This window comes from Cucumis sativus, chromosome 5 (assembly GCF_000004075.3).
Source record: "Cucumis sativus cultivar 9930 chromosome 5, Cucumber_9930_V3, whole genome shotgun sequence".
NCBI classification, from domain to species: Eukaryota; Viridiplantae; Streptophyta; class Magnoliopsida; order Cucurbitales; family Cucurbitaceae; genus Cucumis; species Cucumis sativus.
The window spans coordinates 15,148,643-15,165,267 of record NC_026659.2 but is presented as its reverse complement, the minus strand read 5'-3'; the positions used below and the strand labels follow the sequence as shown (position 1 = coordinate 15,165,267).

The window sequence follows — 16,625 nt, the reverse complement described above, 5'->3', positions numbered from 1 at the left end:
TTTGGGGGCATTAGACTGATTATGTGCATCCTACATGATCACAAGGCTGTTATGACACATGGTATTTCCAATAGGAAGATAACCGTTTATACCCCTAAGGCAGTAGTGGGTCTCTTACTGACAATTTCTTATATTCACCCTTTTATGTTTATCTTTTCAAACAAAGGTAATATGAGAAACAGACCGACGAGGGACAAGAAGGATGCGTGACCGCCATATGGGGACCTAGATTTTTCTAAAAAAAAATTTCCGCTTTTGATTTTAAAATTTTTATGATTGAACCAAATTTATGGATAATGATTTTGTAAACAGTACTTTTACAATTTTATTTGTTTGAAATAGGGTCCAAACATTGTTTTCCTTTATCATTATGATTTCAAATAAAATTTTCCATATTTTGTGTTACATCTAGTGGTTACTATTTCGTATTTCGATCTTATGCAAACTCATTGCATAGGATATCCTCACTCGCATGTTACCTACACAAACACGTTGAATCATTGAGTTTGTATCAAATATAAAGTGAGTCGTATCCATAGTGTTACCAGGATAATCTCGAACATTGATCTCTGCATGTCTCTACATATTGTTCAAGCCTCATCAAACAACTTAAGATGTTAGTTTATTGGATTTGGGTTATTAAGACAAAACTAATAATATAATCAATAATAACATTTATTGAAATTATAATAATAACAATTTATTAATTAATAACAGTCAATGAATTATATTTACAATCTACGAGTTTTAGGACATAAATCCCAATAAACCATATTTACATGAATAGACTCCAACTTCTTATGACTTCAACCAACATACATATAGTAGACAAATAGTAGCGATTCAGGCTTCGAGGACACGATCTCTACTTGAAAAGTGGAATTTTTTTTAGAGTATGAGCTAAATGAGCTAAGTGAGTGATAGGTTTTCTATATAACTTTTCATAAACCTTTTAAACAGTAACGTAAACAATAATGTCAATACTTTAATTAACTTGATACAACATCAAGGTAATAGTAACTTAAATCTTTATTTTTTCTAATTGTAACCAAGTATCTACTCATAGAAGGTAGTAGAGTAATCTCAATACCAACTCCAAACCAATCATAGAATCCTTCAAAGCATTAGGCAGTTCTTCACAACTTATCGTACCGTCATTTCATATAATCCTTCTACACAGTTAATTATGTATTTGTAGTCTTTCCTCAGCTCAACTGTTTACCACACTCTTTTTACTGAATTTCAGCAATGCAGAATAATCTCAACACATTTAGCAAGCTCCATCAATTCCACTACGCATAATGTGTCTTCCAATACTAGATCACACAGCAAGAAAAAGGCATCTTATCTCACATCACACAACAATGATAAGGTATTCCATACCACATCACACAAGTACGAGACATCCTATTCAAGATCACACAGCATGGACAAGACATTCTCATCACATTGGGGTACAAAAGACCATCACGTTTTTAGCTTATCAAATTTCATATACTCTTCCGAACACATCATTTCAATAACAAGTTCAATACATATGTAAATCATAGGCATTTTCAGGGTTTAGAAGCATAAGAGAAATCACAGGGATCATGAATTCGATAGAAATAGATTTAAGGATTTAAACATATTTTGGAAATCTTTTTCATTTTAGAAACATTTTATAAAGAAAACCACTCACAGTTACAATCCACTTGATCTTCTACCCAGCTTCCTCGGCCAAGAGTCTCCTTGTACCACTTGAATTCGTTGCCAAAATCAAGTTTGTTCTGCGTCTATAAAATCTTGGGTATTTCCTGCAATCCTTTCTTAGATAAGCTCAAGGCATAAGCAACTTTAAACTAATTTAAATTCCTTCTATTTATAGATCTTCCTCAGTGAAATTTTCCAAGATGAAATGATTACCTTTTCTGATGGCGAAGAGTGGCCCAATCTCGAAGCGTCATATGTCTCTGTCCACTCTTATCCTGAATTCTGATTAGATGGCAGGGTCTCATCAATCGCTGGCCTACTAAAGTTATAAAGGATCACATCAGTGTTTCTTGGTGGTGTAGCTTAGACTGCTCTTCCGTTCCACTTCGTAACTCTTTTTCTCAAAACGTATTTTACCAATGAAAGTTTTTTTGCGTGTTATTCTTACCACATGGCCTTCAATGCGTTAGTGGTACCCGATGAGGGTCTTACACATTAAGAATAAAATAAAATGTCTCAACATTAAAAAGCATAATGAATGATTAGAACAAAAAAATTATATAGCTAAATTAAAAAAAAAAAGTTGATTATTCATGACAAATGCAAAATACAAATCACAAACTCATATTGTAACGACACAACTCTTTATACTAAACTGAGGTAATTACCAGTAAAACCAATAAATACTTTTCATTTGAAGTAAAATAAAATACTAAATTTTAAAGAAAACATTTCAAATATTCATTAAAAAAGTTTATTGATAAAATATATAAAAAGAAAAATAAATAAATAAAATACTAGTCCGGACACTATTTAAAATAGATGGAAAAATATCTAAAAACACATAAGTTCTGAAATAAGTTTCTGAAAATTAAATACTGAAAACATAAATGCGAAAGAAAACATACATTGTCCCCCATGGTGAACCACAATCACTTCTTGTCATTCGTTAGGTTGCCTTTACCTCTATCTTTGCTTGAAAAATTAAATATAGAAAAAGAGTGAGTATAAATTTATACTCAGTAAGGGACCCACTACTAGTCATGCTATGTGTCTATTAACTTCCCGTTAGAATCCTGTAAGAAAGTACCGCATAACTATTGTGCTCCCGAACGTACGCTATCTAGTGATCCCGTAGGGACACATCTGGAGATGAACTCAAATGAATCAGCCTAAACAAGAGTCAGGCTGCAAGTGATCCTGTCGAATCACACATAAAAGATGGTTACATAGGTATAAATAGGTGGTGATCCCGAGGGACACCCATATGGTACGACTCTAAAAGATAAAGCTAACAAAACACCATAGCCTATACATATAACATAACATAAATATCATATCTCAAGCATAATGTATCTCAACTCTAGTATATCTAATTCGTAACATATTTTATTCATAACATCTCATGATCATCTCAGTCATACAAAACAGTTGTTTATGTAGCTATCAATATCAAACATCTCTAATAGTCTCATCATGCATCAAAACTATATTAACGCATAATGAGGGAATACATAATGTCAAGGGTCTAATAGTAGAATCTCTTACATGGAGATTAACAAAAAAATATAGACCTTTCCTGACAGTCAATTCCCAATTAAACCAGTCATAAACATAAACAAAATTAAAATTAATAATTTTGTCAACCTATCAACCAAATATTTACTTAAGTATCCAAACTTACCTCAAGGCTAAGGTTGAAACCAACACAACCTTGAATGGGAAAATTTTCACACTTCCAATCTTCCAATAAGTTTAGTCAAATCTTTAAGTAAAAAATATCTCAATTTAAATCCATAACTTAAATTATTGGGATAAAATAGATATTCGATGCGAGTACCAAACTCAATCAAGAACTTACCAAAAAGTAAGGAATTTTCTTAACTTGGCTTACTACAAGGAAGTGGCTCAAGAAGGAGAGGTTGACTCAAATTGGGGGGGGGGGGGGGGGGGGGGGGGGGGGGGGGGGGGGGGGGACACAACTCGACTGAAGTGGAGACCAGCTCAGTTTGGATGGCTTGCACAAGATGGGAGTGGAGAAGGTTGGCTCGAAAGGAAAACTCGTGCGGCGTGGATTGAACCGAACGACCTGCACGTGGACAACGCTCGACTTGAACTAAATCGAAGAGTTATGGAGATGAAAGTGGTGGACGACCTAGTGAGGCTTGACGAAAACGTGCGAACGGAGGGGGTCGGGATGGAAGACGATGGATGGAGCTTCTCGGCTTCATCTGACGTGCGACAGATGATGGTAGGAGTAGGGCGACGACTGCTCCTATGGCTTCTTTTGTGGAGAAGAAAGGTGAATAGTTGAGGCATGCTTCATGAAGTGGGATATAAAACTTTAATAAAACAAGTTTAGAAATTCATTTTATATCACTCGTAACTTTTGGCTATCTCCTTTATGGTTTATATATTTCTACTATCTCCTCTTATTCTGAAACAATAAGAAAACTTAAGTTAAAAACTTGGTTTTAACCTTGAACTCCTTTCTTCTCAAAGAAATCCTTTTCCACTCACCTTGAATTCTTTTGAAGTCTCGATAACCTTGACTTGCTTAGAACCACTTCTACCTAAATTGTCCCAGTTCAAATGAACTCTGAATCATATTTAGAGTTTAGATCAACAACCAAAAACTTGTAAACTTGCTCTAAATCTTCTTAAACAAAGAAAATGAGAGCTTGAACTTAGTTGGATACAAAGCTTAAGCTTTTACTCTTCTTCTTCAGCTTAACTCAACAAAATCCTTCCTTTCAAGTACCCTTTTGAAGAAGAATTCCCAACCAAGCTTGACTAGAACACTTCTTTTGTTGTGGCTTCCAAACTTCCAAGAACACCCAATTGATCACCACACTTTTCTCTACTCTTATCTCTTAAGCTAAGATGGCGAGAAATGAGAGAAATGAGAGAAATGAAGGTTGTTGTCTTTAAAACCTTCATGCGTTCGAAGAATGCTAACCTCGCAAAACGGAAATTTATGGAAATTTTATTCCTTTTAAGTGCTCTCGATCGAAATCGGCCCGAGATCAACCAAGAACTCTAATTGCACTTTCTCCTGCTTCCAGTCTCAATCGGCTCCAAGATGACTCGAGATTCTCACTTTTTTTCTGAGATGTTGTCCCGAGAACTTTGGTTTAGCCCGAGACTCTTGAACAAACTCTTAGTTTATCTTCTCAACTTTCTAACAAGCAAATGGGATGAAAGATATAGGTGTTACAAAGTTTGAAGGGGAGGCTTAAATGTCACTTTGAAGGTCTCAATGTAATTGTAATGTTGGGTGGCTCGCAGAAGTGAGTTTTGTGCAAGGAGTCAACGTTTAGCAATTCTATTGTTGTTCCATTTCACTACAAGAAATAGTGGGTCTCCAGACACTTTCTTAGCATGTCAGAAGAAGATGCGTCAGACGATAGGCCTTTTGCCAACGTCGTAAGATAATCGTCAGAAGAGCTACATACTTTTCTAACATCGATTATGAGATGTTGGAATTGGTGTGGATATTCCCGATATTTAACTAATGGTGTTAGGAATGCCCATGGTGGTGTGGGCATAAAAATTAATATGTGTTGGTTATTATTATTATTATTATTTGGATAAGGTTAATAAGGTGTGGGGTAAAACATAAAACTTAATTAATTGTTGTCTTTTTGGTGACACCATGCACGTAGATTTTGAGAATAGCCATATCACTCCTGACGTGTACATGCAAGGTATCAACAAAAAGAAAATAATTTATTAAATGTTATGTTTTACTCCATATTAACCTTACCCAAATAATAATAACCAACACATATTAACCTTCATCCAAACAGTGAACGAGTAATAACAAACAATTATACATAATTCTAAATATATAAATATATGTATTATTGTCGCTCAAACACCAATATATCATCCAAATACCATGGGCAAACCAAATGTTTAAAATCTACTTCATATTTAACAAAAAAAAAAAAAAAAAAAAAGATTAAACATCTAAAATCTTGGAATCTCGACACCAAATTGAAACAAAACTCAAATCTTATAAAATTGTAATATTTTGATACTTAGACACTAAATTGAAACAAAAATCAAAACTTAAAGACTAAGAATGTAACATTTAAAAATTCAAAACCTATGTATCGAAAAGGGCACTTTCCCCTAGTGACTATGATTATTTCTAGGGATGTTTGCAAAAATAGCAAAAAGAAAACTATGATAATATGGTCAATGTCACTACATTTTCTAAATTGCAAAAGTAGTAAATTTAGAAGTGAATAGCCCTACGATAGTCTTCTGAGTTATCTAATTACTTATTACTTGTCATGCATATTTGTCATATTATTTGCAATATACCAAAAAGATATGCTATAAACTGTTTTCTTGTGAATATTTTTGTCATATGATGTGATTTTCCTTATTTCTACAATTTACGTACAACTTTTGTGTGGGACCTATTTGACTTGGTCATTTCTCTAATATATAACATAAGGAGTTGAACCATTGTAGCCAGAAAAGAATGTGAATAGGTGGATGAACGTACTTAATGAAAAATTGGTTCTCAGGTATTAGTGAGGGCAATTATTAGGAAGATGAGTTAGCGGAAGTTAAGTATTAAAGAGAATTGTCCAATTATGGTAATAAAAAAGTTAGTCCAAGTAATGGATTGTACACAAAGAATGAATTTGGCATTCGCAGTTTAGATGAAAAGAAATGAGTATATATATATAGGAGTTTATTAAACAAGCTGTTTTCTCCTCCTACGTATTCCTCTTTAACCCATGAAATCAAATGATGAAAGTGGTTATCCATTCAAATTAGAATGGAAAGAGTTTTATAGATGCTTCTGTTTTGGGATAGTAATAAATAAGATTGTTATTTTTGCAAACAAAGATGGACACGACTTTAAGAAAAGAAAAGAAAAGAAAAGAAAATTGTTTACAATAAAGCACTTTCGCCGGTGGAACTAAAAGTACGTTTACATCTAAATCCACTTTTTGAAACTATTTAAAATTTATTAGGTTGAAGTATCTTAAATGTGTGAACACATGACACCCCAAATGACCAAACAAAAAACGTGTAAATATATATAAAACTTCATAATTGCCTTCATATCATAAAACATGAGATATTTATTTCTAAAATCATACGAACCCGACTCCACATTGTAACCAAATTATCATGAAATAACAAAAGAAAACTAATCCATCCGATTGGAAACGATTAAATCGTCACCCTAATATTTATTATCGATACTGGAGATAGATTTAGATGTAGATACTTATGATTTTTTACTACAATCTACTCTTTTGTGGAGGGCCTAGTGACTTGGCCTTTTGTCTAAGCACAAACTTTTGGAATTTCCCTGTGGCGGTCTTTGGCATTTCCGTCATGAAGATCACTGTCTTTGGCACCATAAACTTTGGTAACTTCCCTTTGCAATACTCAATAATCTCTTCTTCTGTTGGTTTCCGACTCAATCCTTCTTTCAAGCTTATAAACGCACATGGCGTCTCTCCCCAGAACTCGTCTGGTCGTGCCACCACTGCCGCCTCATTCACCATTGGATTCATGTACAAAACTGATTCAACCTCAACACTGCTCAAATTCTCTCCCCCACTAATGATCACATCCTTTGATCGGTCCTTTATCTCTATATACCCATCCGGGTGCATCACCCCAACATCTCCGGTGAAGAACCACCCATCCTCGCTCATTGCTTTACTTGTTGCTTCTGTATCTTTCAAATACCCAAGCATTAGCGATGGACCTCTCACAACGATCTCTCCTATGGAAGCTCCATCTCTTTTCACGCTTTTTCTAGTCTCTGGATCCAACACATCCACCGCCTCCACTGCTAGCATCCGTACGCCCTGCCTCGCCTTCAGTCGTGCTTGCTCTATTGCTGGGAGTTGGTTCCACTCCGACTTCCATGAACAGCAGATGATCGTCCCTGCACTCTCAGTCAATCCGTACCCATGGGTGACGACAAACCCCAGTGATTCAGTTCGAAGCAGAACTGATGCGGGTGGTGGTGCTCCGGCAGTGAGAATCTTGACCGGTCGATCAAGTGGTAGATTGTCAGGGGAGTTTGTTAGCATATTGAGTACAACTGGAGCTCCACACAAGTGTGTCACGTGATGACGACGAATTAGAGAAAAAATCAATCTTGAATCAAATTTTCGAATACAAACATTTGTGCCACCTACAGCGGCAATTCCCCAAGGGAAACTCCAACCATTGCCATGAAACATTGGTAAGGTCCATAAATAAACCGATTGCTTAGGAACTCCCCATTCCAAAATTGAATCGAGTGCCACCGTGAAAACTCCCCTGTGACAGTTTACCACTCCCTTTGGCGCTGATGTTGTTCCAGAAGTATAATTCAAAACAATCGGATCCCACTCACTTAAGGGTCGTATCCATTGGAACTTAGAATCTCCACTCTTAACCATGTTCTCATATGAATCCACAAAATTGTCTCGGATGGAAACAACGGATGGCAATGACGAGTCTTGCTCTGCAGTGTCGTCGGTAATGAGGACAAGCAAGGGTCGTTTCATGTCTGGCGGGAACAAGGCCAAAGCGTCAAAGATTAGAGCACAAGAGGGTTGATCGACGAAGATGAGTTTGGATTCGCTATGGCGGAGGAGAATGGAGATGGTTCGAGTGTCAAGGCGGAGATTGATGGTATTAAGAATGGCACCAGCCATGGGAACAGCGAAGTGGAGTTCGTACATGGCGGGAGTGTTGGGAGCGAAGACAGAGACAACATGGCCTCTTTGAATGCCAAAGGAAGAGATGGAAGAGGCGAGTTGAAGGCATCGACGATGAGTTTCGGACCAGGTGTAAGTGGTGGAGTTGTAGATAATGGAGGTAGAATCCCCATAAATGATGGCGGCTCTTTCGATGAAGCCGATTGGAGTGAGGGGAAAGGAATTAGCAGGCCTTGGCTTCAGATCTTCCATAGAAAGTATATTCTATGCTCTCTTCTTTTTTGTTGCTGCTTTATTATTTTCTTCCTCTGCATGCAAGTATAAATAATGAAGGTTCTAACAAGTTAACTAACTCATCTTAGACGATGTTAATCCAACATGCTTTCAACAATTTCTCTTTAATTAAAGCATTTTAACAAGTGTTCATTCAAACTCCATCTATTGACATAGCTAGTCGACATTGCAGGAACCTTAAATCTCAAATAATTTTTTATAAATAAGATATCCATTATTGTTATTCTAACATTCGTTTTGCTTTGCTGAAAATTGTAAACTTAAAAATATTAAAATTAAATAAAGAGAAAAGTTGATGGACTGCGTTATGAAAAACAAAATTTAGGGGAAAAAATGTTGCTCCCTTGAAATGAAAAAAAAAAAAAAAGAGTATAGAAATAGAAGAAGAAGAAAGAAGTAGAAAGAAATGGAAAAAGCAGCAATATTATAAACAAAGAGAAATGAGGAAGGAAAAAGAAAAAACAGAATGAAGAAGCATATAACACATTTGACATTTTTAGCTACTTCTACAAATTTAACATCATTTACGTAAGGAGTGAATTGACACATTTTATTATATGGTAAAAAATTGCAAAAATAAAAAATAAACAAAAAATTAATTTCGTATACTTATTTAAAACTTTTTACATTCTTATAATTCTTTTAAGGAATATTCATGTAAGACAATGTTTGTATTAAGTTGAGTGTGGTTTTTGTGGACAACCATATTTTGTACAATCACTTTTAAGTTTTAAATGAACAAGGTATAAAAGTATATTTAATGTCAAGAAAAGATGTAAAAATTACCGATGAAGAAACGGGCCGCGAACAAGGATGAGGAGGGAGGAGAATGCTACAACTATACGAAGAGGAAAGTGGAATGAGGCCAGAGATGGGATGAATATATATATATATATTTTTTCAATGGGCAAAAATGTCATTTTGGTAAGTGGAAGGAAATAATTCCTCAAGATTCAGAAATGGAAAGAAAGACATAAAAGAAAATTAAAGACAAAAAAGATCTTATCACATGAACATATATGTGCTTACTTATATTAAAAGAAAAAGGGGAAAAAGGATTATTCAAACTACTATTTTATTAGAGCCATTCTCATTTGGATTTTTTTTTTCTTTTACATCATATTATATAAAAACCCTGTTATTAATTAATTAATTAATTATAAACATATTTCTGATTCAAAAACAAACTTTTTAAAATAATTTGAATCCATTGAAGGAATTAGAAAATAACCCTAAACAACCAAACTACTCAAATATTTACAAAAAATATAGCAATATAAAATTTTAGTTGATTTTTGCTATATATAAAAATGGAGTAAAGAAATTTAATTTAGAAATATATTTAAAAATAATAAAATAAATTAAAATATCTAACGTGTATACTTCTGTTATGGATAGAATCTAGAAAATTTAGTATATGTTGTAAATATTTTGTTAAATTGGATGGAACTTAAGTACATATTTGAATGTTTTAATATATTTAGATAAACTTTGGATGTAGTAAAATAATACAATAATTGAATGATAAAGTATAGGCACACCCTAAAGTTGGTTTTGAGTGAACCAACAAGTATAGCTGCTTTTTATAAAGTAAAATAGAATGGTAGAAATAAGAATAAAGAAAGAAAAAGATTCTTCTTCTTTTGCATTTGGTGACCTTTCACCTACTCTTCCATTTGTAATGTTTCTACCTACTCTTCCTTTTATTTCCCATGAATGTTCATAGTACACTTACACATTTACGTTAATTTAACTATTTTTATTCTACTTTTATTGATGTCTTTTGTTTGGTATACAAAACAAACTAAAATGCCCTTATAATTCATATATCTACTTCAAAGTGGGAAGAGAAATAGTATCAAATATGTATCTCATACTAATATCTCAACATACATATCAAATATGTGAAATGAATAATCATATTCTTTTAAAATTTTAGATACATATATTCTTTTCATTTTCAAATTCAATAAATGAATATGCTAATCAATTTATTTATATATGTATCAATATGGATATATTTGTCACATGGACCTTTTTTATCTCATAAATTTTTTTGATCCAACTTCTCTTTATCATCAATTTTAGAATATAAGAAAGATACTTTTTAACTAGTTTATATGTTGTGACTTGGAATAAACGTTTGTTGATGGAGAAAGATAGATAGCAATTTTTAGCAATTTTTTTCTATGGAACGTTTATAAACATGAAGATTTAATTGGAAATATCAATAAATTCTTGTTCCTCGAGTCAAAATAAATATGAAAATAAAATAAAAAAGATCTAAAGGTCCATCGTCAATTCTCACATTCACTTTCCACTTACTATCATTTATATAAATTATATTAATTCATTTAGATATTATTATTTTAAATAAAAAATGGATATTTTCAAATACAATAAAATGAACAAAAAAAATAAGAATAAAATTTTAAATTTTATTAACGATAAATATTGATAGAGCAATTTCGTCTATCAGTATCTATCATTGGTAAAATTTAAAAAATTTCTATATTTTGTCAATTTCCTAAAAAAAGAGGCTTATATAAAAATTGACCCAAAATATTTACAACATATAGTAAAATTTTCAAATCCAATATTAATAGACTCCCATCCCATGATTACACGCAGAAAGGCTAACATATTTAAACCTAAGGCGTGGATATCAAGTGTCAGAACTGATTGGACAGTCACAGTACCATAAAAAAATAAGTTTATATATTTGATGTTTATAAACAGTCAAGTATAATTTTACTTGACACTTAAAAATTCTCAAAAGAGAAGGGACTTCCTTATTTTTGACATTGGATTAGTTGATACGCATAAAAAATGTTAAGTAATCTCAAATACTTGATAGTTATAAACCATCAAGTATAATTTTAATTGACGCTTAAAAACTATCAAGTAAAACCCTATTAGTAAATAAGTATTTGAGACATTGAAAAGTGTGAAGTAGAGAAATATTAATAAAAATGTATAATGTAAAGAAATATTAATAAAAATGTATGGGTGTGTATGATTGATAAAATATGAAATTTGAGTATATATTTATAAATATTTTGTTAGGGTTTTGTCAATTTCAATAATGATTGGATTTAAAGGTGTTAATTTTGAAGAGTAGAGGAATGAAATGGATGATTTTGAAGGTATATGTATAATATATTATCAACACATGTAAAAATAGGAATGTGGAAGAGAAGTTTTCTTCTTTTTCTTTTTCTTTTTGTGACACCTTCATAGGGTGAGATATTTTTGAAGTACCAACTTTTTTAAGCTTGAAATTAAGAGCACCTTTTATGTCTCTCAACTTCTCTCACTCGTCTCGTGTTTGGTGACAAAAAAAGAGAAGTATGGGTTTAAATAATTAATGATTTGAAACCTCACAGGTCACACCTATATACCATTACTTAAACCCCACCAAACATATCACTGTCTTCCAACAAATTTACTCTGCTCCATAAACTATATTATCCAACTTAACACCCACTTTTTAAATTAAACGTTTTCTCATTCTTTTGAAAACTCCAAAACACATTATTAATATTCAGAAATTTCAGACCATTTTGATTAATATTAAAATCATATTTTCATCCTTCATACTTTACATCTTACTCTATTTTACTTATATTTTAGTCCCCAACTCTTTTTTTTTTATATACAAACTTTACTTTAATCCATCTCCTTAAAGTTCTGTTAATTATTTAACAAAATGATGTTGTTTGCTTATATATTTCCATTATTAGAATTTAGATTATTCTTTACATAAATTAAATTGATAAAGAGACTACATATTTTACCAATTTATTCTATCCATCCTTTATGCCAACAAATCAATTATAATCAACATCCCTCAAACAAATAAACCCAAATTTAAAACTAATCTTGTTCTTCTTTTTTTCACCAAAATGTAAATCTCTCACATCCCATTCGGGCTCCCCACCCTTTATTTATTTATTTTTAAATCTCTTACCTTCAATTCTGTTGAAGAAGAAATGTATTTTTAAGATTGTTGTTATTTAAATGATTTTAGAGAACAAACATTATACGATGATGATTTGTTTGTTAGCAGTGGATGAACAATATTTTCGTCTTATAAATCAGCCTCACAAAGATGATGATTGCTTGGATTTTGATAATAGAATTATAGGATGCTTAGAGTAAGCATTGATGCTACAAGAACTAGAAGGCTTTTTGCAACACTAAAGGTACAATGTGGACCTACAAATGTAAAAAAATGTTTATAAATGTACTTGAGAAGAGTACTGTAAGGAGGTGGCTGATAGGACTTTTGAAGATCAAATCATTCAAGTCACATTAGTAGATTTGAATTGGTTTCTAGAGTCACTATAAACCTTTTCTTTTTTCTCTTATCAATGTAAAAAAAATCGTTGGTAGCTGTTCGTACGAGATTTCTAGAGAAATTTGATTCGTGGAGTTCAACTTGAGTTGGTGTTGTATTTTTTATTCGTGGAGTTGAACTTGAGTTGGTGTTGTATTTTTGTTAATTTGATGCGATGTGGTTCAATTTCTAGAATTTGATCATCTGATTCTCTCTCGATTTTATGCTTATGCTTGATTTGGAGGAAGCGACACACGTGATGTTCTTGAAGTTTGTTGAACGTCTACGCTTGATTTGGAGAAGCGGGGCATGTGATGTTATTCAAGTTGGTTGAATGCCTACATTTGATTTGAGAAAGCAGAGCACATGATGTTCTTGAAATTGGAGTCTTGGAAGAAAGTTTGTATCTTCAAAGAAGCTTCAATCTTCGAGGGAAGTTGGAGTCTTAGAAGAAAACTTATATCTTTAAAGGAGCTTCAATCTTTGAGGATGATCGACTTCAGGAGATATAAAGTTTTCTAGCTCCTAGGAAAATTTTCTTTAGACATTCTGGAGTAAAAAATTTTCAACCCCTTACAAATGAGGAGAACTCCCCTATTTATAGAGTTCTATGGGTTTGAGCCCGATTGGTCTATGGACTGAACCTCATGGATTTGTGTTATAATTAGTCTTTGGGTTCAATTAAGCTTATTTTTGGGCCTAATTGAACTTTCTCAAAGTAATATTTAATTGAACCAAAATAATTAACTTGATCCAACGGTTAAGATGAAAATACATGACATTTTTAGAATTGGTCAATTTATGTTCTCAATTTTTAATTTGGGGTACATGTCAATTTTAATTAGTCTCAAATTCAATTATTTGCACTTTTTATCATTAATTTAATAAATTATGTGACAATTTTTTATTGGTCTAAAAATTTCTTATTCAACGGTAGCTTTTAAGAAAAGTGTTGGCAGACACTCTACGGATGTTTTTTTGTGTGAAAAAAAAAAAGATGGCTAGATGTCAATTAGCATAACTTTAGTTGATGCATAAATGTCTCACTAGAAATTAAATTTTACGACACAAAACATGGGTGATCAGTTTGATTTTGTCGCTTAAATTCTAGTTAAATGAATTAATCAAATTACACACCAAAAACTAGTCCAAATGGCATGTCTGGGTCGAGCTCAGAGACCACGTAAATTTCTCAAACAAATTGCTTCCAACTAGAGGTAATCGAATAAAATAAATTGAAAGGAAAAATAAATTTGAGGAGTTTAATATAACAAGGATCCTAGCTTGGGTTAAACGAAATTCCTTATTCAATATATTCAATCATGCATTAATCATTACTAAATATCTAGGTTACTTTCACCTAACTAAATAATCTGGAGAAACCAATAAATTTGTTCCAAGTAGCTAATTGATATCAATAGAACTAATGAGAAACATACAAAATTCAAATTTATATCAATTACATTAAGGTTTATGTGTCACACCCACTCCAAAGTCACTTTATGCAACCAAAGGAAGACGTGACCACCTAGACATTCTACACGAGACAACATGTTGAACGCCTAATAAATGAATTAAGAACAACAACCAACAGGCTTAAATGCAGAATATGTACTCAAATGAAATAAATAAGACTTCATTGATATTTAAATAATAGAGTACATTCAACACTTAATACAAAGTTCCCTTCTAAAGAATTATACCACAAACTCAAATGAGATTTAGACTCCAAGCAAGTTGATAGTGGCCACCACTAAAATGATGCGTTCTCGAATGGCACAGTAGACAATCAAGGCTGCAAGTTCAACTCTAGTTATCCTTTGCTACCTTAGGGGAGGGGAGGGATAAAACAAAACATTTGAAAATTTAGTTGAAAATGTCTAGTGAGCGGAGTCTTTTATCAACACCTTTAATAAATCAATTTATGCCTTAAAGCGTTATAGTCATTTTGCCAAATCATGTGATACAAATATTTGTGTTTCAATAATAGAATATGGAGTTTAAAACAATTCATTTCAATGCGTTAGTCAATTAATACAATTCAAATCTCATCATCAAACATATACAAATCACATGGAAAATAATTTTCTTTTTAAACCAAGCATAAGGCTCATATTGCGTAGAAATACATTCATCATCATTCATCTTATAATCACAAAGAAAAATAATTTTGCTTAATTATTTACATCTTTGTACCATTTCCTCATTTCAAGCGTTTATCACACTATTTTGTCAAATTGCAACAATGTGGAGCAGTCTTAACACATTTAGCAAGTTTCATCAATTCCTTTACGCATAACATGTCTTCCAATGCCACATCATACAACAAACAAATGACATTCCATGCCAGATCATACCTCAAGTATGAGACATTCTATTCTTGATCAACCAACAAGAATAGAACATTTTATCCCAAATCACACAACAAAGATAAAACATTTCATACCAGATCACATGATAAGTATGAGACATTTTCATTGCATAGGTTCAAAAGTTCATCATTACATTATTTCAATTAATCAAATTTTATGCATTTATAAATAAAATGCATTTGAAAAGCATAATTGAAATCATATATCTCAACGATTCAATCCATATCTTAAGGATTTAAACACCTTGGAAATTCTTTTTGTTTTTTTTTAAACATTTTAATTAAAGAAGAATCACTCATAATCAATGTGTTTTCTCACCTAGCTCTTTAGCCTATAACTTCCTTACTCTTTCTTGAAACTCTTTGTCGGATTCAAGCTCTTCTAAAAATTTTGGAAATTCTCTCAATTCTTTCTTAAGTAAGCTCAGGGTAAAATCAACTTCAAAATTATTGGACTGCACCTATGTGTAAATCTCTTTTGTGACTCTTTCTATGCTGAAATATTACTTCAGTCCGATGGTGAGAGTTGTCCAATGTGAAAATGCCACATGTCATTGCCACATCCTTATCTTGAATTTTGATTGGACAACAAGTCAAATCAATTGTTGACTTTCTTACACAAGGGTGACGTCATTACTTCTCGGTGGAGTAAGCACAAAACGTATAATAGTTCCTTGTGTAGCCTTCGCCGCATAGATGTCTCATCGCATAGACTACTCTCGTCACGTGAAATCTTATCGCGTAAGGCAGAATGCAATCAGGGCCTCACACTAGAACTTGTTAGGCAGAGTATTTTGTTTTCAAGCGCCTAACTAATTGTTCATGCAAATTCAATTCTAGATTATATTGATAAATACCTATTCAATTGAATAGCAAGCAACCTTAACCTATTCATTCAACAAAGCGATAATTAAGCAATTTCCAAATGTATGAAAACAAGATACAAATCAATTCAAAATATAACTAAATTAACGACCCATACAAAATCTAGTCTGAAAGTCACGTATACATTAGAATATGGAAAATTCTAAAAGATCCAAGATAAAACAAAGTATCTTTACATGACAAGCAATAGGGAGATGTTGCATAAACAAAAGTGAAAAAGGGAGAAAATTATGGAGAAATCGTGGATGGCAAAAGTAAGATTTAAATAATGCAACTTTCTAATGCAAAGTGGCAACCTCATTTAGTTAGGTAAACCAACTTGAACAAGTTCTATTCTCTTTTCGTCTTTTAT

General features: G+C 32.5%; 1 protein-coding gene across 1 annotated transcript; it reads right to left on the bottom strand.

The window, feature by feature from the left end:
* Positions 1-6,729: 6,729 nt before the first annotated feature.
* Positions 6,730-9,587, bottom strand: LOC101206714 (probable acyl-activating enzyme 5, peroxisomal). The gene is made up of 2 exons (XM_004148860.3): positions 9,465-9,587; positions 6,730-8,692 (listed from the first exon to the last, which is right to left on the bottom strand). Exon 2 carries the CDS (start codon positions 8,634-8,636, stop codon positions 6,963-6,965), a length of 1,674 nt encoding a protein of 557 aa, XP_004148908.1. The 5' UTR covers positions 8,637-8,692; positions 9,465-9,587; the 3' UTR covers positions 6,730-6,962.
* Between the last annotated feature and the right edge of the window lie 7,038 nt (positions 9,588-16,625).